The 25,461-nt window shown below is 37.6% G+C and overlaps 2 protein-coding genes across 6 annotated transcripts in view; both read right to left on the bottom strand.

Moving 5' to 3' along the window:
- TNFAIP8 (TNF alpha induced protein 8) overlaps nt 1–6,689 on the bottom strand; it is a 57,165-nt gene extending 50,476 nt beyond the window's left edge. The window contains exon 1 of one of the 3 annotated variants that reach the window (XM_088054654.1): nt 6,630–6,689. In XM_088054654.1, the coding sequence (XP_087910780.1) occupies nt 6,630 (1 nt within the window). In that variant the 5' untranslated portion in view covers nt 6,631–6,689. Of the gene's footprint in view, nt 1–5,982; nt 6,002–6,117; nt 6,298–6,629 lie in introns of those variants that run through there. The other 2 variants (XM_014257077.2, XM_014257073.2) reach the window with 2 other exon arrangements.
- Nucleotides 6,690–8,220: 1,531 nt separating this feature from the next.
- DMXL1 (Dmx like 1) overlaps nt 8,221–25,461 on the bottom strand; it is a 78,163-nt gene continuing 60,922 nt past the window's right edge. For all 3 annotated transcript variants that reach the window (XM_088054600.1, XM_014257084.2, XM_014257085.2), the window contains 12 exons: nt 24,460–24,577; nt 23,146–23,208; nt 21,199–21,285; nt 20,439–20,560; nt 20,181–20,322; nt 15,995–16,055; nt 15,393–15,520; nt 15,130–15,222; nt 14,574–14,665; nt 13,638–13,690; nt 12,283–12,500; nt 8,221–11,889 (listed from right to left, as the gene is read on the bottom strand). In XM_088054600.1, coding sequence (XP_087910726.1) covers nt 11,665–11,889; nt 12,283–12,500; nt 13,638–13,690; nt 14,574–14,665; nt 15,130–15,222; nt 15,393–15,520; nt 15,995–16,055; nt 20,181–20,322; nt 20,439–20,560; nt 21,199–21,285; nt 23,146–23,208; nt 24,460–24,577 — 1,402 coding nt within the window. In that variant the 3' untranslated portion in view covers nt 8,221–11,664. The remainder of the gene's footprint in view (nt 11,890–12,282; nt 12,501–13,637; nt 13,691–14,573; nt 14,666–15,129; nt 15,223–15,392; nt 15,521–15,994; nt 16,056–20,180; nt 20,323–20,438; nt 20,561–21,198; nt 21,286–23,145; nt 23,209–24,459; nt 24,578–25,461) is intronic.

The following is a 25,461-nucleotide window of genomic DNA, read 5'->3' as shown; positions in this document are numbered from 1 at the left end:
GAGAACCATCTGCAGCAGATGAGTCAGAAAGGCACAGGTACCTTCTAATACCAAACTAGTATTTCTCTTCATTCTGAAGCCACAGTATGCAAACACTCAAAAGAAAGCCATCTAACAAGTGTTTTGCAAAAGATGGGAGGTATGGTTTTGCTATTCATTTCATATTAGTTAACCATGATATACAAAAGATAGCCCTAAAATGCATTTCCTATAAAATGGTGATACTTCATTAAGAGCAGCAACTTCCTCCCTGTTCCCCAACCAAGGCAAAGCAGCACCAAAACCCCCTCCATAACTGCTAAAATAGCACTATGAGTTGGTTTTGCAGGGGCAGGTTTTGGTATTGGGGGCTGCAGAGGTGGCTTCTGTGAGAAGCTGCCAGAAGCTTCCCCAATGTCTGGCAGAGCCAATGCCTGCTGGCTCCAGGATGGATGTACCGCTGGAAAAGGCTGGGACAATCAGGAATGATGGCATCTCCTATGTGATAACAGATTTAAGGAGCAGAAAAAGGCTATTTGGCTGATGAAAATGAGTGGGGTGAGAACATGTGAAAAAAAACAACTCTGCAGACACCAAGGTCTGTGAAGGAGAGGCAGGAGATGATCCAGGGGCTGGAGTTGAGATTCCCGTGGTGCAGCCCATGGAGAGGCAGCTGTGCTGCTGCAGCCACAGAGGTAACAGGGATGCGGAGGTTCACCCACAGCCCATGGAAAGCCCCTGCTGGAGCAGGTGGGTGTGTGCAAAAAGGCTGTGACCCCATGGGAAGCCTGTTCTGGAACAGGCTGCTGTCAGGAGCCCATGCTGGAGCAGGTTTCCTGGTAGGACTTGTGACCCTTTGGGGGACCCATGCTGGAACAGGACTGACCCCATGGAAGAGTGACCCACACTGCAGCATTTTATGTAGAATTGTTCTCTGTGGAATGGAGTCAAGCTGGAGAAATTCCTGGAGAGCTGTCTCCTGTGGAAGGGACCCCATGAAGGACTCCTCTCCCTGAGCAGCAGAAGAAATGTGCAATGAACTGGCCGTAAACTCCATCCCCCATCTCCCTGTGCTGCTGTGAGGAGAAGGTAGAGCTGGGAAGGAGGAACAGGTAGGGGGAAGGTGTTTTTAACATTTATTTTACTTCTCATTACTCTGTGGTACTATTTGGTGGATGATCTCTCCCAGTCCTAATCTCAACCCTTGAACGTTTTGTTCTATTCTCTCTCCACTGCGCAGTTACCAGGGTGAGTGATGGAGCAGCTTTGATGGGTGCCTGGCATCCAGCCAAGGTCAACCTATGACAGACTGGAATGCTTTCCATAAGTCAAGAGGCAGCTATCTACTTCGGACATTGCAACAAAAAAGCTGAATTGTATCTTAGAGCGTTTCACTATTTGTAGCTGCTGGGGATAAGCGTTCTGCTACAGAGTGTACTATTTAGGGATAAAAAGGATTTCTTGCAAACATCATTTTTTGAAATTGGAACACAGCAGAAGACTCATGGGCCCAAAGAGATCCTTTACTTTTATACTTTCCAATATAAAACTTAACATTTTCAGTGCCCATGTCCACAAGAAACCAGTAGAGATTATTTTATCCCCATCCCATCAGTGAAATGCCAGTGATACCAATGACTAAGTTATGGCTCAGATTTCTGCAGAACTGGCAAAAGCAGGAAATTACACTTTTGTTTCTTTCAGAACTGAGTGAGAGCAGCAATATATTCAGGATGGAAGTGCTAGTTAGCACATACACCCAACAGATTTTTGACAGAGAGTGCTCCTAATGACTTGAAGCCAAATTTTTAATACCATTTTTTTCAGGATTTCACAACTAACTTCCAGAGCTTCAGCTATAGTTGCAGGTAAAGTAAGTCCTTCAGGTAAGTATAACATTCTGCAGTAATGCCAGTGTACATTAGATAGCCCAGTACTATACATCAAATTGGAAATGGGCAACATTGAAGTATGGGAATTGGGTCCAAAACAACTTACTTCAGCTAGAAGCTAAAGGGAAATTCCTCTTCATGGAATCACCGTAGTTACACACCTCACACTGCACAGTCAATATTTTAAATGTAGTAACATTTTGTCTGATAAATTTCAATTTAGCATGTACTTGGATAAAATTACTATCCCCTTCCTAAACACTCTTTTACCTAACAGGCTTTTTCTTTTTTTTTTTTTTTTTTTTTCCTTGCTGGATCACTCATTATTACTTAAAATGCTTTTCAAGACAACAAAACTACAACACTATCTGTGTGTAATATATATGCTGGAGAGGACAATCACAGGTCACAGGTAACTATCGGATTTTATTTCCATCACAAGAGAGGTGTTCAAAGCTCAAGAGAAAAATATCTTAGCAGATAATGACATGCAGGTATATGATTTTTCTGTTTGCAGCTAATTTTTCTGCTCCTCATTACCTTAAAGTTTAATATGTTCTTTCCTTTTACAAGAATTTAGTATGTAGAGGAATAACATGGACTACAGTTACATGTTTTTCTTAGTTCAGTTATTTACAATTCACCTTGAATATAACGGAGCCAGAGTAACTTCTGCAGACTAAACACCAAAGAAAAAAAATATATTGTCTGTAAAAATACTTGGTTAGCTGGAAATTTAGTTTACAAGTACCAGACAAAGACACTAAAAGAAGCAAGCATGTAAAGTCTTCAACTACAGAAGCCAGTTATGTTTAAAAGTTTACTTTGCTCTGCCATTTCCTGAATTCCTCTCAAGACCTCCTGAGCATGGGCACACCATGCAAACATGCTCCAGTAAGGTTCCAGTACTGCAGCAAAAATGGATCCATCAACTGAGAAAGGCTTAAACACACCACACAATAAAAAATTTGCAATTGATAAATATCAAATTCCTGTAGTAAATGCAAGTTCCACCAGCTCATTCTGGGGTCTCCAGACACAGGTACAGAACAGACCAAATACTCAGTTGCAGACACAGAGAGCCCAGCCCACTGCTCAGGCACACACACCTCCTTCAGATGATTTAATAGCCATCACTAAGGGTCAGACATGTATCCAAATAACCACCATTAGCCACAGCTGCACCCAGCCTGATTTCCATAGGCCAACACTACTGCATGTCTGTATTCCCCACATTCATGTCAATATTCCCCACTGTATTATTCCACAAACTGGGAGAAAATGACAGGCTTTAATGTGTCCAGTTTTGTTGATCCCACTATATATACTGAGCTTCAAAATTTAAAAATATACAACCCCATTTCTGGAAGAAAAATGGGATTTTTGATTAAGTCACAAACCGAAGTTTATCTGTTAGAAGATACAATTTTTTTTAGTGAGAAAAGATTAAAAGAAATGCAGATTTTGGTACTAATGTCTTCTGGACTTAATCCTCAGCATACAACTCATCAATGCCAGTTAAGGCTATTAACATCTAAAAGTCATGTAACACCTTTTAAGTCCCTGTAAGGTTTGCTCAAGGGCTGAGACATTTACTATTCATTATCTGTATTTCCAAACAAAAATATGTTGAAATTAAGGAATAGCTTTAACTTCTGTAATTTAAAAGCTACGGATTTTGTTTAATCCTCCATCTCACACACCTGCCTTACTACAGAGATTTCAGGAACCACCACATTTAAATGAAGGAAAAAGTGATGCTTTGCCTTGAAGTGACAGTGTCAGTGATCAGTTCAGACAACAGCACCTGAAACACAAGATTAACAGCTTCTAACACAAATCCTGTATTCCACACTTCCCCTTCTTTAAGACTTGTTATAGAGATGCTTAGGAAATAGTCAGGTGCTACCGCTGCTCTGCAAATTACACACCTCAGTCTGAGAACAGTGCTCACTTTTCAGTAGGGGTGAGGTCAATCTCTAGGTTATAAAAGGAAATTCCGGTTTGAGCAAAACATTACTTGTGGAAGAGAATGTAAAACTGTTGTGAGAAACCTCTTGTTCACATACTTAACTGAAAAATGCCATCTTAACTTTCACTTGAACACACGTAACATTTACTCTGGGTCTTGTGATCCCATGACTTTGGAGGCCTAAGAGGAAAAAAACACCTCATAATTTCAAACTCCACTCACTTTCAGTGATTGCAAAGCCAGTATAAAATAAAGAGAATTTGCTCTACATTACAATTGAAGAATGTTGTAAGCATTTTTATCACAAATAGAACTGACAACATGGCTGCTCATGGCTGTTTGTAGAGGGACATAAAACACCGCCCAGACCAGCTCCAAAAAGTCCCCAAGTTACTCTGACATTAAATCATAGCTCTTGGAGCACCACCGTTTGTGTACTGATACTCCAAACCAAAAATGAGAGCACTAGAATCTGTCAAGTTGAGCTGCACATTACTGAAATTTGTCTTGACACTTTTTCAAGGTAGATTGTGTACAAAGAATACTTTCCCTACGAGAAAATTCTTCCTATATACTTTATTTTCAGTAAAATTTTGTTTTGTTCATCAGATCAATCTGATTCACAAAATATGACAAACACCATGTACGAAATTTGTCAGTGGGAAAAGATGAAAGTAGTTTAAATGATCTGTCTAATATAGGGAAAATACAAAAAATTACAAGAAACCTACCTACAAAGGCGGTAGGAAAATAAAGACAAAAGGAAAAGAAGCAAAGTACCATCTATTTGCTTTATGGTTTGCCTTAGGGATGTAAGAAGCTGTAACCAAATTTACCAAGAAAGTGGTTAAAGCTGCTAGAATGTAATATAGAAAGAAAACATGGAAAGGTACTACCAACCTTTTAGATTAAGTAGGTAATTTTAAAGGAGATACTCAATGGTAAGGTCATGACAAATACCATTTGGCGACTTTTCTTCCTTTTCATCTTTGTATTGCTCATGCACAAGGATTAACAAGACATAAAAGTGAATTCTAGACCAAAACATCTAATCTGTGGAAAACTCAAGAACAAACATCTGCAACTTGGAAGAAAGTTCATCCTAAGATGCAACTTATCTCAAACCAGCCACTGTTTACATACCATAAATTACTCTTCTAGTGTTTCAGTATTAGTTTTGTATAAAGCTGATCTGTAAGGATGCGTCATGTGCTTTAATGCTAATTAGGCATTTTACTGTCCATCAGTTGAAGGACTTTGCCTTGTACAAAAATATGAAGCTGCTGAAGGTTGAGATTTGATTATCCACTCAGCTTTTTCAAGCAGCAAGTATTATTCTTTACCTAGCAGCAACTATTTAAAGAAAACTCAAAACAGATAAATTAAACCATGGAGCACACGGAAATCTAGGTTTAGTCAGATTAGGCTAGTTACTATTCAACGGAAATGAGCAACTTCCTGTTGTCAGGGCAAACAGCGAGCAACTTCCATTTCAAGCTGCAGGATATTTGTGCTCATGCAAAGATCTGCACCATAAATTCTATTTCAATAGTGTTCCAGGTGAAATTTGCTTTCAGGTGAAGGAGAGACACTAAACGTACTAGAACGTTTTAGTTATAGCACTAAACGTAAACATACTAGAACATTTCAGTTCCTTTTTCCTGCTTCTAAGCATGTTCCAAATTCACAAAGTCTTGTCTTCCAAATACGCAGGTCTCGGATCTCTTTCCATCGCAACACTCCTCCCCTACGGATTTATTTTTTTTTTCCTTAGCTCCACTGTTGACGCTCTTTCAAAGCAAATTTCCTGTTTAGAGCTTACAAATGATAAACAGTGGGCGGCAGTCAACCCAGGCAGTGAGTGCAAAAACGACTGCTGAGAGAATTTTTGACCAGGCTCTTTGTAACGCGAGTGGTTTCACTGACCAGTTATACAAAGAATTTGCAAAGGAGCGGTAACTGAAACAAGATATGTGCAGAGGGGGAAGCATCACCTGCACCGTGTTTTGCTTTACCCGTGGTCAGCTAAGACTGCGAACATCTACCTCTAGAGACACAAAGAGGTGTGGAAGGTCAGACCATTCAGATTTCTAAAGAGGAAAAGCCCACTCTGAACTGAGATCTCTCTTATTTAATTACCAGTACGTAAATAAGGTACCACTAATTCTACCGGCGGAACTTCAGGGCTTTCGCTAGTAGCATTTCAAAGCCAAACTGGCCCGTCTCAGAAAAGTTTGTCTTTTACCACCACCGCGCAGACTTCAGCTGCATCACCTCGCTTGCAGCCTCAAGAGCCACAGGTCAGTCCCGCGCTCGCCCCAGCACACCCGGACGCGGGGGACGGCTCACTTCGGCTGAAAACAGCATCATTTCTGGAAAAACAGCGAAAAGCTATCCCAGGAGGAGCGGAGGGGGTTCGGTGTCCCCAGGCAGAGGAGAGCAGAGCAGAGCAGCCTTCACCCAAACACATCGGCGGTGAGGAAACTCTCCCCGCGTGGTTTCGGACACATCCCGCCTGGAGCGCGGCGCCGGGAGCCGCAGGAGGCGGCAGCAACCCGGCCCCAGGCCCGGAGCCGCACTTCGCCCCCCGGGCTGAGCCCCGCCTTGCTGCCGGGGGCGCCGCCGGGCCCCAGCCCGCCCGCAGCTGTCGGCGGGGGGGCCAGGGCGGGGGCCGGGGCGGCCAGGCCCAGCGGGACCGCGAGGGGACGGGGACGGGGATGGGGACGGGGATGGGGACGAGGACGGGGCTGCGGCCCCTCGGCGCGGGGCACAGCGGCGGCACTCACTGTGTGTGCGCGGGGCGGCGGGCGCGGCGGGGCCAGCGGAGCGGGCGCGGCGGCGGCGGCGGGGGCGGCGACACGCGGCTCCCCCCCGGCACCGGGCGGGGCCCGCAGCCCGCCCTGCCCTGCGCTCGCCCGGGGCCGGGGCGGGGCTGCCCGGCCCGCTCGACCCCCGCGCCGCCTCTCGCACCGGCGGCAGCTACCGAGCCCCAGGTAGAGTAGTTTGTATCTACTGAGCTCTGTGCAGAGGTAGTTTAAATTTTGGCAGCAGCTTGCTGCGAACCTGACGAGATGCCCGCTGTGTGACGCGCGAAGGGGCTGCTAGGAGTGAGTTAAGGAATAAGTCTTAAACACTGTTAAAGCCAGAGAGGAGAGGAATGTGTGCCAGGAAGGTGCAAGATCTGGTTAGCAAAACCCGGTCGGCACATCCCCGCTGGGACAGACTGTGTGAAAAGCAGCAGCTCACACACCTATCGCCGAGGAAAGAACATCCCAAGTCATGGGACAGACGGCCTTTGCAACAGCAACAAACTCCAGAGCTCCCCCTGTGGACACCAGGAACCTGGGCTGTAAAAAGGCACTACTGCTCAATGACCGAGGGGAAGGTTAACAAAACCCGGAAAGAAGGATGTACCTTCTTTATAGTGGATACAAAAAATGCCAACTTCATAGGCTACAAAGACATCAGGCAGAGGAAGACACAATTCAGCAACCGTGCTACAATCATCTGACTTGATAAAAGGTAACGCCGGCAGGGGGAGATTGCAACCACCAGCTCACAGCCCTCCTTGTTGGATTAACAAACCCACTGACTCAAAAGAAGAGAAAGCTAATTAGCTAATTAGCACAGGAAGCAATAGAATCATTAACCAGTGGAAGACAGAATACACACTAGAGAATGATGTAACTTGTAGCCAATTAGCATGGATTCCTTTGTTTGCTAAAATGCATTGAGAAAAAATTTCATAGTGGCTGATCCTGTGTATCCAGCACCCCTTTTTGCACAGAACTTACCAAAAGAAGAATGAACCAGGTCACTCCACCCCACCACTGAGAGGCCCAGGTTGAAAAAGGATCAACAGGACACCATGGATCCATGGGTGGTGACTGTCCTCTGGTGGCACTCTCTTTCCTCTACACAGCAAAATCTACAAAACAGTCACTATTGTTTCATCTCATTTGCTCCTAAATTTGGGCATCTCTCATTATTCAGATCATAACAGGTGCATTCATATTTGTACTTCTGCTAGAGGTGGCAACCCCTCAAGACCTTCACAGGTTTTCAAGCTTAAATGAAACAGAAAAAAGGCTTTAAAAAGTGGCAGACAACAACTTGACTTAACAACTTGTGCCATTACTACATCAGCCTCATTACACCGCAAAATTATTTTGTTTTACTCAGTTCTGTTACTTATACATAACAAACAAATAAAAAACAAACAAAAACCCAGTACCCAACCCCCCTCCCAAACACCAAAAAAAAATTTAAAACAAGGAAAGATAAAGCGTGAGTCGATAAGGCATTTAAAAAAAATCAAAATCAAAATCATACATATTTTAGAGCTAGAAATGGGAGGAATAAGAAACACTAAGAAACTTGGTAAATCAATATCTTTATTTTATAGAAAGTAGTTTGATCAGTGTGCTGAATCTGCCATTAGCGATGGTTTTGCTATTTTTAGTAAAAATAAACATTTGAAAATAATTACCTTGGAGAATATATCATCTCCAAGCTTATTTCCCCTTAATCACTGTTGCTTTTTTCATAACTATTGCATCTAATCTAACACTGGGTGCTCTTAATAGGAAGGGGGTACCTAGGGTAGGATATCTCCATAGTTTATTTCCTGCAACTGGTTCTGAGGTTCCTAAAATGCAGTAGAACATGTACAACCTCACCCTGCACCACCTTGGCGCGGTACAAAATCTGCATCTATTCCACCTTTCTCCATCAACATCCTGCAACATCAGATGTCAGCTGAGAATTTTCTGCGTAAAGTCACGCTGCAAGCCAGTTTAAGTACCCAGATGGCCAGAGTTTTAACTTTCACAAGTTGCTGAAGTAATCATGAAGAACTTGGATGATGTGCCTGAGGTAATGGAATCAGTTAGTAACACAAGAATGACACACTCTGACAGCATAATGTATTGCTACACAGGCAAACACAAGTCACAGCTCCCAGTCTATGATATTTAAAAGGGACATTATCAACTACAACCTAAATTGCTTTGTCTGGACAATAAGCTGATTAAGCACTGGTAAAAGCAAATTTTACGTTCTATTTGTGCACATGGCTACTTTAAGCATGGGAACCTCTGTAGGCACTAGTACCCTTAAGTCTGAGTAACTTGCATAGCAACAAGGAAAAAGCATTAATTGCTGGAGGACAAAAGTCAGTGGAAGGGCAACAGCCAGAGGGTTCTGAGTTCAGTTCTTCTCCAACAACTAGATTCAAAGTTGAGAGTGTCCCTTTAAAAGTTTCACATACAACAGATTTTCACTCATTTTTACTCCAACATTACAAGGAAGCTACTGATAATTTGTCTTACAATTGTTAAACATCAATGAACAATACACAAGTGAACAACTGATTTGTAAATGAAATAGCAGCAACATGGAACTCTAGAAGGTTGAGTTTCTGCAGGATTTATTGGAAAGATTATAAAGGTGTGGCAAATACATTGTGATTTTACATAATTTAGTTTCAAGACTAGCTTATGGTAACTATAAACATTATTGAAAATGCCTGGTCAAGGTCAGTACTTTTCTGGTATAAGCATAGGTTTGCCAGGATTTCTCAAAGTGCAGCTTTACTCAGAAAAATTACAACATTGTATGTCTTGGCAAATTGCATTTCAAGTCTGCTCAGTTTGCAGATGGTAAGACAGCTTTTTGTGATTGCCAGTACAACAGATTTGAGCTTGAAGTATTAAAGCTAATGAGATATATAAATATTTAAGGACAAAACATCAAGGACATAATTATATAATACTGCCATGATTTTTGCACATGTAACTTTGTTAGTTCAGTGGGTGTATAAAACTGACGCATGTATATAAAGCAGCTACAAAGTAACGGTTTCAGCTGATTCTGAAGGAGTGTGTTTACACCACTCTTTCCCTTCTTCCATAAGAACAAAGAGTATTAGAAACTCAGCCACTGAGCAGATAACTCATACTCATTGGGCAGGTCTGTTTTGTAAGGTGGTGTCACTTTTAGTCACTTTTCTGGTCCATCACTGTACTTAAACTGTTTTGAAATCACGTTCCATTTCAATCTCTAAGTGGTAAGGAAGAACAATTACAATTGAATATCTGAACAGCTGTACCAGTTTGAAATGCTGTCACATGTTTCTTCATGGCAAAACATTCACATTCTTTTTATTGCACAATTTGAAAATTCAGGTTATGTGCATAAAAACCTTCATAGTGTTTGCACTGCAACTTGCGAAACATACATTTAAAATGACCTTAATACATTTTACAAAATCTTTTTAAACAACTTTATATTCTTAAGATAAAAGCATCCTGAGAATGTTACATAGTTCATTATACAAGCCCTTCATTTCTGCTATGCTGTATTTATCCCCATAGTTCCTAATTTGACAAGTTTATTTTACAGTTAATATCTTGGTGCTATATTTCACAAAATATCTTTTAGCAAAAAGTACACCGTTGGCATTCAAGTAATCCAGCCTCACATCTAATTTAGAAATTAAACCTTTGTCAAGCTCTCAAGTAAGGAAAAGTAAACCAAAATACATACAGAAACAGTTTAGCTGACTGAAAAAACAAAAAAAAGTAAAGGCCTTGTGCATTAATAATTTGGTCGAACATTTTAAGTTATGAAATTTAATATTTTGGCAAAAAAACCCCTCTACATCTATCCTTCTCAGTTTGTTTTCTTTCATCTGACACCAGATGTAAACATAAATATCAAGAAAGAAAGACTGACAGTGTAGAAGTTGAACTACTTTTTCCTTTTTTGGAGTACATAGGAAAAACAGACAAACAAGAAAGTAAGTGCTAAGAATGGACTATCTTTGGGCTAAATAAAAGTCTTACTAGAAAAAAAGAAGTAAAAATAAATTAGGTTGTGTTTTTCTTTTGTTTCCTCTACAGACATCTAAATAATTAGTCTTTGAAGAAATTCTAGTGCCATATCCTAAAACAGTATCTTCCTGTATCTTTTTATCAAGTCTAAGGCTTCACACATAATCTTGACTATTTTACTAGGAAGATATCCATTCATATTTACATTTTATTTTTGTAAAGGGAGTGTTCAGGGTTAAAAATATATTTATTTTTAAAAGGTCAGCCTGCCATCCTGATGGCAGTGATTCAGACTATAGAACAGAAGACGAGTCACAGAACATCCTTCCATTTCTTATACTCTAGATGAGAGGAAGGAGATTAGGCAAGTTAGAGAGGTAAACAGCCTGGATTTCAGGAATGGAGAGAGAAAGTGGCTCATTATATGAATGTCTGCATGACCAGGAGTATTCACTGCTGGAGACTTAGTTTCTCTTCTGTATATAGGTATAAATTTTTATTGTCATCTGACTAAACAAATTGAGAAGAGAGACAGTTACGGTTGCCACAGTGAAAAAAACATTTCTTAAGGTTTCCATCATACGTGCTTTTTTACAAGGTGGCAAGGTGTTGAATATAAGCAGAGGTCATGCCCAGACAGTACACTCCAGGTGAGAGTGTAACTACCTCAAAAGGAAGAGTAAACCTCTCCAGTAACATCTTTATAAATTATGACTATGTAATTTGGAGTCATATTTAGCTTTTATTTTAGGCAATGATCAAAATCAGAAGGACTTTTTGATTAAGGCATTAGTGCATCAGGGACTACAAGCTCCAGGTAATTAATAAATAGGGGACTGGGTGCAGAAGGAGAGAAAGAAAGATCCCCAAAACACCTTTTTGTCGCAAGCTATCATTGTGCATGTGTTTCGTTGGTTAGTTCCCAAATAGGGAAAATATTTTCAAGGATGACAGAAGGGGAATGTTATTCATTATTCTGAGAAAAACATTAGATCATAAACTTCACATCATTTTTTAACACATCCCTTAAAGGGCTGAATCTGTCAGGCAAGATTCTCATCTTTACTGTTCCATCAGCACCACAGGAGAATATGTGATTTGCTGGTCCTGTTTCAATTTGCATGACTCCTGTCCCAATGTTTCTGAAGAGAGACTGTCGAGCATGCTCATTGATGAAAGTGTGAAGAAGATTAAATGTAGACAGACTCCATACCTGGAAAAGTATCAAAACATCTATCTGTTACAAGGATAATTACCATGATCTTAAAAATCATCACCAGTGAATCATGTAAGAATTGCACTACATTTTGCATTTACTTTTGTGACACTAACTGTAAAAGAATACATAGCAATCTGTAATGACACTTTCATGGAATACTAGTACTCATTTTCTGTAATAGGCAATATAGAGAGACACTCAAGATATCACGAATTAAAAGGAGGACTGCATTAAAAAGAGGTTAAGACTAACATTTCATAATTAAATTAGTAAATGTGAAAGTCAGAGTTGAGAACAAATGAAGTACATATAACATCTGATTGTTCCACACCTGTGGATTCTTTCTGAATGTACACAGCACCTCTGCTCCCTCCCCCTCATTAATACCTTTATGTTGCCTTCAGCAGATCCTGTGACAAAATACTCTTCTGTAGGATCAACAGCAATTGCTTTGACTGGAGAATCATGACTCTGGAGTAACTGCTGCTGCTGCTTTAGGCGAAGATCAATTACACAGGTAAAGCCTTTTCTGCCTCCAGATATCAACAGCTGGTGTTTTGGAGCATATGCTAGCACAGTTGCTCCACTATCATGACAGATAAAAGCTGAAAGCCAAAGCAAAGTAATTTAAATAAAACACTGTCCTAACTTGCATTTTCTGTCAACTTCTAACAGTTCAAGACAGTAGCAACAGTGAGTTTGATACTGTAATCCAGTTGATCGCAAACAGCCCACTTAATGCAGTACCTATATATATATATATATATATATATATATATATATATATATATATATATACACACAAACCCAGGTTCCCATCAGACATTCTGAAGCTGCAGTATTCTCAAATTAAGCAATTAAAATCTGTATTAACAAAATTTTTTATCTTTTTCTCTATGCATGTGTAATCACTATCCATAAATCCTTGACCAGAAACAGATTATTTTAATAATCTGCTATGAAAATAACAGACTTGTTATTTTAAGTAATATAACTTGTTATTTTAAATAATATAATGCCCATCAGAAATTCTTCCCAAATTACTTGCATAAATATCTTGCAAGTTTCCACCAGTCATTTTACTGCTAATTTGCTTCTTTTCACATTTATTTGGATATGTCTACTCCCCTAAATGAATGGAATAAGTGAATGAAAATTACAATTATCAGAATACAGCTTGGTACATTGTACTTGTAGTTCAAAGGGCCTATGAATTTACATTTAAAAATTCCATGTTTCTCACATACACCTAAGCATTCACATACTTTAAGGACAAGGAGTTCACAACTCTCTGATCTCAATTCCATATATATTTCAGATATTGAAATGTATTGTTATATTACTTGCAACGAAGTATTTAGTAATAAATCTAATGAAACCCAGTGAAATACTTATTACACCCACAAAATCCTACTTAGAAGAGCAACTGCTCTAAAATAGGACCTGCCCAGAACCTTTTAAAAAAAGAACAGAAATGTCTGGCTTGCATTTGTGGTGTAAGGACAGAAGGCATGCAAAGGAAGGTGCTCATGTCCCTGAAACCAATCATGTATACAGAACACCAAGTAATTCCTCAAGAATCTGGTTTTATACTCCCACTGGTGCACTCAGACAGAACAGTGAAAGACATTTTACTGCCAATGTTAAAATTACTTCCCACAGTAACTCTTCCATAAAGATAGACACAAAATAACACTTTTTTGTACTGTGGTCAAACATTTTGCTTGCTGTATTTTACTTACCATGCACCAAGCTGTTTGTGGGAGAAACCAGAGTATCCCAAAGGCAAATATTTCTGTAGAAAAAAATATGGCTTAATTCAGCATTAGATGTTCTAAGATATTTTGAACACTTGAAAAGTCACCTGTACCTTAGAAAGCTTGTTTCAGGCATAAAGTACTGTCAACAGAATTTCAATGATGACTTCTGAGCAGCCCCCAAATTACTTCCATAGTTTATCATCTGCTTCAAGAACATGCCTGCTACACAATCATTCTACAACTGGCTATTTCCATTAAGCATTTATGTTAACAATCTTTTGTAGTTTAATTCACAGGAATGTTAGCAGGTTTTGGTATTTTTGATACTTATGAAAACAAATGAGAAATGAGGAGCTATGCAGACCCTCTTGAACTATAAAAATAATTTATGACAGATGCATGTGCGTAGAACACAACAGATAGTTCAGCTGGAAGGATCATATAATCCACCCACCTGACACCTTCAGGACTGACCAGAAGTTAAAGCATGTCATTAAGGGCATTGTCCAAATGCCTCAAACTCTGAGAGGCTTTGGGGACTGACCTTAAGGAAGTGTCTCTGGGAACAAAACATTTTTTGATGTCCAGTCTCATGCCAGACCTCCCCTGGCAGAGCTTTAAACCATTCCCACACACCCCTCACTGGATTCCTGTCAGAGGCACTCAGTACTTCCCTTTCTACTTCTCCTCCTCATATGGAACATGAGCAGGATATTTGTGCTTCCCTATGAAACCCCCATTAATAGGCACATTAATTTAGCTGCAAACATTGCTTCTCTCCCCCTCCCATCAAGAAATAAATCAAGCAGAAGTACTTTTAAACTGCTTAAGAAGATTCATAAAAAAAAACAAAATGGGGGAAAGGAGAGAAAGAAATGGCACCACTTCACTTTTATGCCTTATCACAACAGATCATACCTGTTGTCAGAAGAAAATCCTGCTGTAGCGATCAAAGATGATGAACTGATGAAAACAAAGTCATTGGCTGTTTTGTTATGACACTGCCACGTCTGAAAAATTGCAGTTAGAAATTATTAATTGAAAAGGAATCTATTTTGTGCAAGCAGGCAATATTAAACTTCCTTGAGAAGGAAAGATGTTCCATAAGAAATTTAAAGAACATAGGATACAAAGTTCTTGGTATATCTTGTAAGACTCTTAATTTTTCATGGAAATACACTCTGTAGCCCTGCAAAACTGTCCCTTAATTGACAAAGGATAATTATTGACAAGTCTCAAAGAACACTAAAGTTATTTCAGATCTCATGTTATATTTTCCACTCTCCACTTAGTAAGTATGAAAAGAGTGCAAGAACCTGTCACACAGACCACAGGATGGGTGCAACACAAAACTTAATCTTGATTAGTACTGGTTATCAGCACAATCCTTTCCCTCTCCTAGCTATACTGAAGGGAGAAAGAAGTAAGGGAACACAACACAAGTTTATGGAAACAAATTTAGTTTTCAGCTTACCAAATATGGCTTAGGTGAAGTTCCTGTAAGTGGACAACATTTCCAGTTTGTTTGATATAAACTTATATATCCATCAGCATCAACAATTCCAAACTGAAAGAAAATATACAGTGAATAGCAAATATATATGTATGTATTGCACAGAAAATATCTACGATTTTGAGAAAATACTTTAATTTAGCAGCATGTTTCTGCTAATTTACAATTATATTGGGGGAGGGGAGAAGAGAAGAAAAAGCTTACAGAAGCTTTTTGTCAGTTACCTTATTTCCTTGGTAATTGAATCGCATTCGAGTCACCCTTGAGTTGCCACCAGACCGAAAACAAGTGATTTGCTGGGCGTGGCCCCATTCAAACATTCTCACACTTCCATCCTGAGCACCTGTCAGGTCTGCAACAGGAAATATTTATATGACCTTTCACAAGAGCTGTAGCTTTTATGATTTCAAGAAAACTCACACTATCTCAAAATAAGTAGTGCCAAAATTATGCCATGGTATCTGTCTTGGTGTAGGAGCAGGACGTACCGCTGCAACTCGAAGTCGTGTTACTCGTTATTTGATTAAGAATTGTATTTAGATGCTCATGAAATATGAAGCTATTTAGTTGGAGATAATAACCTTTTTCCTACTATCTTTCATCCCAGTCACGAATAGGAGAGAAACACAGTACTTTTTGCTGTTTCTAAAAGCTATTCTACATCCCTCAATATTTTTTTTAAATTAAAAATTGTTTCAGTAAGTATGGCTTATAAAGAGGTTTCAAAACATGTAATATAGTACAAAATAGCAATGCACTGAGAAACAGGTAAGAAATATATAATCTTTAGATAACTTTTCTCTTTTTTAAAAGAAGTTGAACTCACAATATGGCAGTGTTGGATGAGAAGCCATTCTTCTGACATTATTAATAGCTTTCTTGAGCATCTGTTCAACATATAAAAAAAAAAGAAAAAATTAAACAGTATTAATGAGCAAAAAGTTATCAAATTAGAGAACAATTAGCCATTGCACAGAGTTGTTTCCTATCAAAATTCCTACGAAAACAAGTACTGGGTTTAGAGATTCAGAGAGAAGTCAGTGTCTTCCAAGACTAGTGTAGATGTTAACACTTTTGCAGCTTTACACATCCAGATAAATATTAAACTTTTGCTTCAGAAATGTATGGATCCAAATATAAACACTCCTTAGACTGCAGTCTTACCTCTTTTCTTGTCAATTCCTTTCTGATTCCATTAAATTTATTGGAATATTCCTGAATATTGTAAGATAAGCAAGAGAAAGGCAGAAGCATGTAAAGAAAGAGGTAAACAAACTTTAACAGAAGTAAAAAATAGGAAGGAATATATCTATTTTCAAGTTTAGTTAACTTACTGCCATTGACAGAAAAGTGGTTATTTGTGACCATCCAGAATAAGCAATATACTGTGTAACTGGTATAGAACAAATAAATAAATAATTAATCAAATGTATTTAAAATTTTGCAAATACAGGTCCAATGAATTTTCAGTTACATGTTTGTTCCTAAATTCCAAAATTTGCTTTGAGCCAGGTGTATCATCCAGATTTTTGTTTTTTCTTATTTTATTAATTCCTACTGGGAAGAATTCAATGTGCAAAGAGGACTGGAGGCATTAGACAATTACATTTAAACCGCATCAATTTAAATGATAGGTTCAACACACAAAAGAAAAAAAAAAGAGTAAAGATTTTTTTTGTCAAGTAAATACATCTGTGCCTGTGTTGTCTCTTCCCTCTTTTTTTTTTCTATTAATGTATGTTAAAGGTAAGTTTTCATTCTTTTATTCTGCAATAGCTTTCAAAAATATCTGACTTCTTTGAGGACTGCCTTTCCTCAGAGAATCATTTGATTTGGTTTGCTCATGCATGTATTATTTACCTCCACATTTGAGAAGGGCAAAATATATATTTGTGGCAAATGTTAATTTCAAACGTGAACACATACGGAATTTTGTTACCAGGGCACTCATCTTCACACAGCAGCTTATCACCACACACCAACAGCAAGCTGGCACTGAACTACTTTCAGAGAAACATTTAGGTGGGAAAAGACCTTAAAGATCATTGAATCCAACTGTGACTTTTAACTGCTGTGATTTGGTACGGTATTTTAACACTGATTTTTCATGGGGCAGTAGATAGTGACAAGGTATTTCAACTATGCTGTTCTCCTCTGGCCTCCAATTATATCAGGGTGTCAGCTGGAAGAAGGAATTAGAAATTTTCATGTGCTTCGTATTCCTAAATATGATTGGAAGAGTTAAAAAGAAATACCCTCTAAATTATCAGTTTGCAAACAAAAATAAAGAAAAGTACTTGGAAGGGAAATAATTTACTTTCTTGTAAAAATTTCCCTGAGTTTGGATTCATGGAATAACTGCAATCCTCTTAATTACATTTTGGAAGAATATTTAGATCTTTCAATTCTCACAGTTTTATCACTGTTGAAGAGAAAGCCTTATGCCCCTCAGTTATTCAAGTTCATTCCAAAATACTTTCTAAAGATAAAAAATATGATCTTGAAATATGTATTTCACTTTCTTTTTCTCTAAGTACTTTAAATGTCAAGGAAAAGCCAAATGGTTTAGTAAAACTATATGTACATCTTAGAATTCAGGACAACAGAGAATGATATTCTTCAAACATTTACAGATTGTATAAGTACAGATATGTGTACTTATAATTGCAATACTTTTCTCTCTAAAATCAGAACTTATCTTCTATATGTAAATGGAAGAACAATAGTTCATGTTCACTCTATTTCTTCACTAAAATGAAGGGCTGTATTGAGCTACTAATTTTTACCCAGAAGTTAATGGAAGCCATCTTCTCCATTCAACAGATAAGCACACATCACAATCTCCTAACCACTGCTGGATTATGATTTGGAAAAATGCAAATTTACAAAAATGTGTCTTTGAAGACTTACACTAAGAGAACTCTCAGGCACAGTTTCTCCAATTTAGAAGACAAGTACAATTATGAAATGCAAATACTTCCATTATTAATGCAGCTGACATTTGACAGTGCTAGCCCTCAGTCTGCCCTTAGAGCAGCTGATGGCTAGAACACTGGTTGCTTTGCTGGACAGTTGGGTGCTTTGGGCCTAATGTACATTAAGACTAAAAAAGAAAAATGCACTTTAACTCCACTCCACCAGTTGTTAAACTGTTAAATACTGGTGTCAGTCACACTGACTTGTACAACTAGCTGTTGGTAACATTGCTTGAGTTTCAGAGCTGTAGGAACATACTATTTCCTCCAGTATTCTCTCACAAACACCTCCTGAAAGAACTGTGTGAAAAAAATGTGCTGAAGTGTCTGGCGGTCACCCTCCTCACTTACCTTGTGCGAGCTAACAGGAGATAGTGAAGAGTGACAGAAAAACCCTACAGCTAATAAAACACGAACTGTCTGACTGTCCCTTGCTGATGAAAGTGAAACAAAGACAATGAGATTGAAAAGCCAATAATGGTACAGAACAGTGGGCTACAACTACTAAACGGGTTGCACATTATGGAAAAGCAAAGATGGCATAAGAATCAGGAGTATCTGAAGGAACAAAGTAGAAAACAGTAGCAAAAGAAAGGTCTTAGTGAAGCTGCTTTTCTTTCAGGTTCCAGTTCTTCCACATCAACACTACTTCCTCCCAAGAATACCTGTCTTTTCCTTCATTTACTTTGTCTTTCATTAAGTACCTCTGTCTCCCCTCCCTAGTGGGCATGTGTCGTTCTATAGGTGGTTGGTTGTCTCCCACAGTCAAACAGTATGCCAGACAAAATTTAGGTCCAAAGTTTAACAGCAAAAGCATTCAACAGAAACATACCCAAATGTTTAGGAAGAAAGTTTTACTGCAGGCAAAATAGAAGGCCACGTAAGTACTGTTTTCATTAACAGATTATACAATTATTTAACGTTCGGAAATACACAAACACAAAAATTCTATATGTAGATATATATATATATATATTTTTTTTTTTTTTTAAATGGAAGTGAGAAGAGAAAGTGGCAAATGCATTCAAAGAATACCAGCAGGAGAGACCTGATTGTAATAGCAGAGCTGTAACAATGGCACTAGGATCAGTAGTTCCTAAAGTGAAGGCAGAGGCGTAGGTACTGGCACAATACCCACTTCCATACGAGGAAAACATTATCAATCTTATAATGCTTATTCCTTATTTACTCCTATTCATCAGCTATTTTCAAAAGTCAATTACAATATTAATTAACATATAGTTACTTCATTCTGCCACCAGGTATAAATTTGCTTTGAATTGTTAAATGACACCAAGTACAGCCAAGTCCCAAGACATAATGCATTTGGTCATTTAGGAAAACCCTGCTTTCTGCACCCGATGTACAGAAGGACTGAGAGATACTGGTGTCTTGTATGACCATTTCAGTACACTTAAGTGTCTCCAAACAAGCATCTCCCAGCTACATAATCAAAAGATCTGCATCTATTCTCCACAGGAACTAAGATAAGAATGTCAATGGCCAGGCTACAATTATCATTTCATCTGAATTAAATCTAACCTAATAACCTTTTGCTCATGGCCAAGCTTAGTCCAGACACAAGACCTCTTTCTGAAGCTCAGAATGAAGCTGAAGATTATGCTTAAAATAAGTTACCACAGCATTTCATATAAATATTTCTACCAGTGAATTTATATTCTAAAACCCACTGAATATATGCTATTTTTATAGACCATTTGGCTTGAAGTCATTAAAGAAGAATTTATAGCCTAACTTCTTATCCAAATCCTGGTCTCTGTTTTTATATGATGCTTTTAAAGAAAGCATATATGACATGACTGAAAGCTTTGCTTGTTTACTTGGCATTCCTTAAATTCTGCGCAGTATATTAACCTATTAAATTTGTTACAAAAAAAAAAAAATCAAGCTTGCCTTGGTTACACAGAAAGGTCATATTTAGTTATATGTTAACTGCAAAATATAACAAGCAAGACCGAACACAGAAGAAGAGAATTAGATAGAATACATAAAGCTAATTTTTGACAAGCGACTTACCACAGATGCACCCCGGCCAGTTTGTGTACTACCAAGCCAAGGCATATTGATAGGTGTGCCAGGATTACTATGAGTATAAGGAGTGCTTCCCTGAACATTTACCAGATCATCACGAGCATGTATAACTAGGAAATCATCAGCCCTAGGAATGAAAAAAACATTTTCAATTAAGATTCCAAACAGCAACATTAAATACCATGTTTTGTTACTCTGATTTAAGCACAGTCAAGTGTGATATTGAAAACAAAGAACATATACCCTTTATTTTCTATTTCCATATCATCATCAACCCAGGTATAGATTTGTGTAGCTAAAATTGCAGAAACATCCAATTCTTGAATATCATGACTTGATGCTATTGCGATGCAGTTCCGATTTGCCTGAAAAATATAACATACAGAAAGACAGATGCAGAAGGAAATCTCAGAAATGGACTTTATTATTTTCTGATTATGGCACTGTTGCTCATAAAAATATACACTTAATTTACAAACATTTACATTGACAAATCTATGTACATTTATATTTGACATTTCCCTTTTAAAACTAACTTGCATCTGGGATAGCATCACACACTATTTGCATCTTGTACCTCTAAAGCAGCTCAAGTATCTCCTTGCTTTTCTCAGAGGGTAAGTAACAGGTAACTATACTGCAAGGGCTTGCAACCAGGCTCCCCTCCTCCAGTTTTGAAGGGTTACATGGCTCAACAGAGAAGAAAAGGTTACTTCCTATTTGGCAGGAAAGGACAAGTACTCCTACACACGAGCCTAACAAAAAAAGTAGAAGCCACCTCTCCCTTTGATCAACTCACTGCACAACAGAAAAAAGAAGACAATTTGTAGTAGAAGTGTTTATGAAAAGGTAATTTTGAAGTGCTTTAAAGAAGGAAAGAGTAGAAGTTGCAGCTGCTAAAAACAGCAGGATGGCTGGCAAAGCCCACCTCGCCCAGTCACAATGTGCCTGTGTATCAGGTGGAAAACACAGCAATTCCATTATTCTACCTCCTTTTACTCACCTTATTGACTGCAAAAGCAGTAATTATGTCTGACTCTTTATGGATTATTCTTGCCTTGCCACCAAGGTATCCCAAATCTGTTTCTATCTGTATTTAAAAAATACAGCACAGTTAAATACAAATTTCTGTGCAATACCACTTTTACTGAAAGTACAATAACCAAACAATGTTACATGTGAAATTTCTTTTTTCTTTTCCTTAATTTTAACAAAACTCAACAAAAATAGCCTTTAACAATTATGCTAAACCTGTTTTGTGTAATAATATAGGTTCCCATTGCCATGTTAAGATTATCACAGCAACAGAGAAAGTGTAATTTGTCAAGCCACAGTACTGTGTTCATTCTCAAGTTTTTCGAGGGTGCTGAAAAACCAGCAAGGCTACATGCTTGTAGCCTTCACTGTTGACTGAAATTTTGAATCTTGATGTTTTGCTCTCAAGAAAGTTTGCTAAGTCTATGATTGGCTGTTAGTAAACGCCTTTTGCCACTGAAACTGATATAATAGTCCAAAAGAAGGTGCAGGCAAGTTCCTGAACAGGAAAATTTATCTGAACTTTGCCAGTGCATCCAATCACAATTGTTACAATTAAATAAATCTGGAATCCTGTGCATGCCAGAACCACAAACTTTTTGCTGCCACATATTCTTTTTTTTTTTTCAATTTGATCTATTGCTGGATTTGAACATTGTCTATAATTTTTGTATTTTAGAAATGCATTCAGCTACATGCCAGCACACAATAAAACTCTGAACTTAACCAGCACTGCAGCAGTCCTATTCAAAATTAAAGAACTCAGCACTGGAAGAACTAAATCAATAGTTTACAGACCCAGACTGTTGCAGTTACAAAATAATTTCATAGTAAAAACAATAGCACTGCCAAACTAATGGTGACCTAAGAATCCAACCCTGAATCACAAATGTAATATTTAATTTAAAAAAATACCCAAATAATTATTTCAGAACTATTTCAAGCCTCTCACTTCAAATTATGGATCATCTGTGCTATAAAAGATTTGAACAATAATATTTTACTTGAAAAACAGTATGATTTTTCTGTCAAAGAACTGCAAATGGTCTTTTACAAAGTCTAAAACAACAGCTGTTACAGACCAAGAAGTAGAAAATACGTTTTTTAAAATCAAAACAAAATTGCTACTTCATTGATTTTATGTATATAACACTGGACAAAACTACAGTATCTGTAACAGATAAAAAACCATTAATTGTATCTTGTGATGAAAAAACCTGCAGGAAATTAAAATTATTTTCTCCAGCCAGTTCCAATTACCTGCCTGCTAATACTGCACTATCACATAATTAATATTAACAAAGTAGCCCAAGCCACAAAGTGTTCCCATTTCTGTCTTCATACTAGTTTTGTGTAAGAAAAGAATATGGTATTCATTTGAGCTTCTAGTCATAGTACTTTACCTTTTCAGTATGTCACATCAATCTTTCAAGACAATTGATAAAACACTGTTGTATGGGTTGATTTGTCACCATCTTTAAAATAAGGCTAGGTGAAAGCTTTCAGTAGCAAACTCATATCATGCTAACTGCTCAAAGTGCAGTTCATCACCTTCACTTATAAGCAACTATTGTAGCCTGCTCACACTTATCAAAGGTTTTGTATGTACTGAATTTTTGTCACTTGGGCAAATCTCAATTTCAGCTCTTCTCTTGCTACAGAATTCTGTAGCTACCAAGCTACAGAATTTGATAACAGATACTGTTTGTACCTGGTTGCTTACTGAAGCTAAGATAATTAAGTTTCATAAAAACTCTGTAACAGTTTAACTCAATCCCTTGCATTTTTAAAATTTTTAAATTTGTTTGCTATGTGAGCAAAGATTTTTTTTTTTTTAACTGAGATCAGCACCATTTAGGAAAAAAAATTCATAATGATATTAGGTCTAATAAATTTGAGGACTATTACTATGTACCTTATTGATGACAGACTCCTCCACCGCAGAATTTTTCATGGTTTCATTGTGTTCCTCTAATGGCTTCACCAAGGAAAGAAACACCACAGAACAAAGCATAAAGGTAAGACATAACATGCATGGTATCAAGGAAATCCTCAATTCCTTTTTGTTTACCCCAGCACAGGACAACTGAAACACAACAGCATGTTTGCACACACATGCACATATTTTATATAGTAAGAATAATTAACAGACTCTAAATTCTATTTTCAGTTTACTTTGTACTGTAAGAGCAACTTGTCCATCCCAAAAGTCAATTTTCTTAAAAAACAAGCAATCTACACTGACATCTTATTAGCAACAAGACAGAAAATAAAGCCAACTATGCTGTGTAAGGCTGTGAGCCTACCTTGAAACATATAAAGCACATCCAAAATTTTCCAAAATACCTATCCATACAGGATAATAGCATGGCTGTGTTAATGTAAGATATGATCAGAAGTGGTGCGCTTTTAAGGGCAAAAAGGAACATTTTTCCTTTTAACTGCACTCTGTAGTCAACACAATTAGCCAACATTATCCAAACAAGCTAATATTATAGTTGTGAAAGGACAAAGGTTAGGTCATGCAGAACTCTCTGCTGCCATGGCTTTACTAGTCATGAATATTCTTTGTTTTGCATATTTAGTTTGTTCACATCTGCTTCTTTCTCCTCCATTTCTGCTATGCCACAGTTTTTCTGTAATACCAGCAATTCTTTCAAAACTGGGAGCAGGGGTAAGTAAGAAAAAAAATTAAAGTGAGAGAAAAAAATCCAAAAGCTCATTAGGGAACCAAAATTTAAAAACATTTAACTGCATCTGGAGCTGGAATCCAACTAGACACTGGGACAAATCAGTAATTGCTGTATGAGCATTTTTCTTATTAAAATTGAATCATAACGTGACTGCTATGGTAGCAGTAGATAAAAGCCAGGATGGCATTAGTAGGGACAAACTAAAACTTCCAGTGCTTTGGTTCCTTAGATTACTGGTTTTAATCTTTGAAACAGTCCATTTTGTCATTCTTTTGAGGCAGCTTTTATACTGATTATAAAGAAGACATTGACGGTAGCAACATTGTGCTAGTTGTCATTTCACAGTCCAAGTCTAATTATTTTTGCATTCTATAAAACAATGAATAAGTATTTTTTGTATGAAATACTGTGGATTTGGAGTCATTGACACGTACATTAACCCTTCATACACCACAAGTAAACAAACCACCCAAATAACTTAAATAAAAGTTGACAGATTGGCCTGCAGTATTCTGCATTTTTTATACCATACCAACCTCATTTAGGCATCGCTTCTTTGTAAAAACATTTCTGATAAAAGTTTCCTGGACTTCTTCCTGTTTGACCAAGTATTGCCAGAGTCTCTTCACAGACAGCGCAACATGACTACTAGATCTACGGAACAAATTTGAATAAATATTTCCATCAGGTTTGTACTTATGCAAGAGTGCCGTATTTTATATTCTAATCAAACAATAATCAGAAGAAATGCTGAAGCAAAACTATAGAGCCATAGGCAGTACACAAGACCTATCCAAAAAAGCATTTTAATACCCTCTTCCGGAAAAATCTACAAGTGACAGGAGATGGAAAAGGAAGAAGAAATAGAGTATGTAACATCTTGTCCTTCTATCTTGGGACAAGTGGGAAAATCTCCTTAAGAGATTACACAATGGTAAGAGCAGCATACAGATTATTATTTGTCCAGCTCATTCTTTACAATGTGAATCATTTCTGTTTAGTCCTAAAGAGTGGTCCTTTCACAAGTACAATGAATGACTAACACTTCCTGCTAGGAGCACATCATCACCTATGTAACTTCTCTGAAAGAGCCATGATTTTTTCAGTAACAAAACTGGAAAACCTGTAGAATTACATCAGAATTGAAATGCTTATCCCTAGAAATGGCACATTCAAGCAAAAAATATAAATTATAATTGTAATTAAAAATTATAAATACCAATAATAATTTAATATAAACATATAAATATATATTTATATATTTTATATTAAGTATATAATATACCTTTTACATATTATATTATATATATATAAAATATAATTTATAAGAAAAATTATAAATACCAATACAGCTACCAATATAGCTGCTTATGACAAGTCAAAATCCATCACTCTGAATTGCTGAAAATGGTAATTTAAAAATAATTTCAGACAGCAGATACACGTTAAACTGGTCTCTTTTAATCAACTCAAGTTACTGAAAGTGTGACCATGATGAAATGAATGGTCAATAAATACAATAAAAAGCAAGACTTTCT

The sequence above is a fragment of the Pseudopodoces humilis genome, chromosome 4 (genome assembly GCF_049639895.1).
Source record: "Pseudopodoces humilis isolate 2021_Gansu_Grassland_sample_001 chromosome 4, ASM4963989v1, whole genome shotgun sequence".
NCBI lineage: Eukaryota > Metazoa > Chordata > Aves > Passeriformes > Paridae > Pseudopodoces > Pseudopodoces humilis.
The sequence above is the reverse complement of the archived record's forward strand: the minus strand, read 5'-3'. Positions and strand labels throughout refer to the sequence as shown.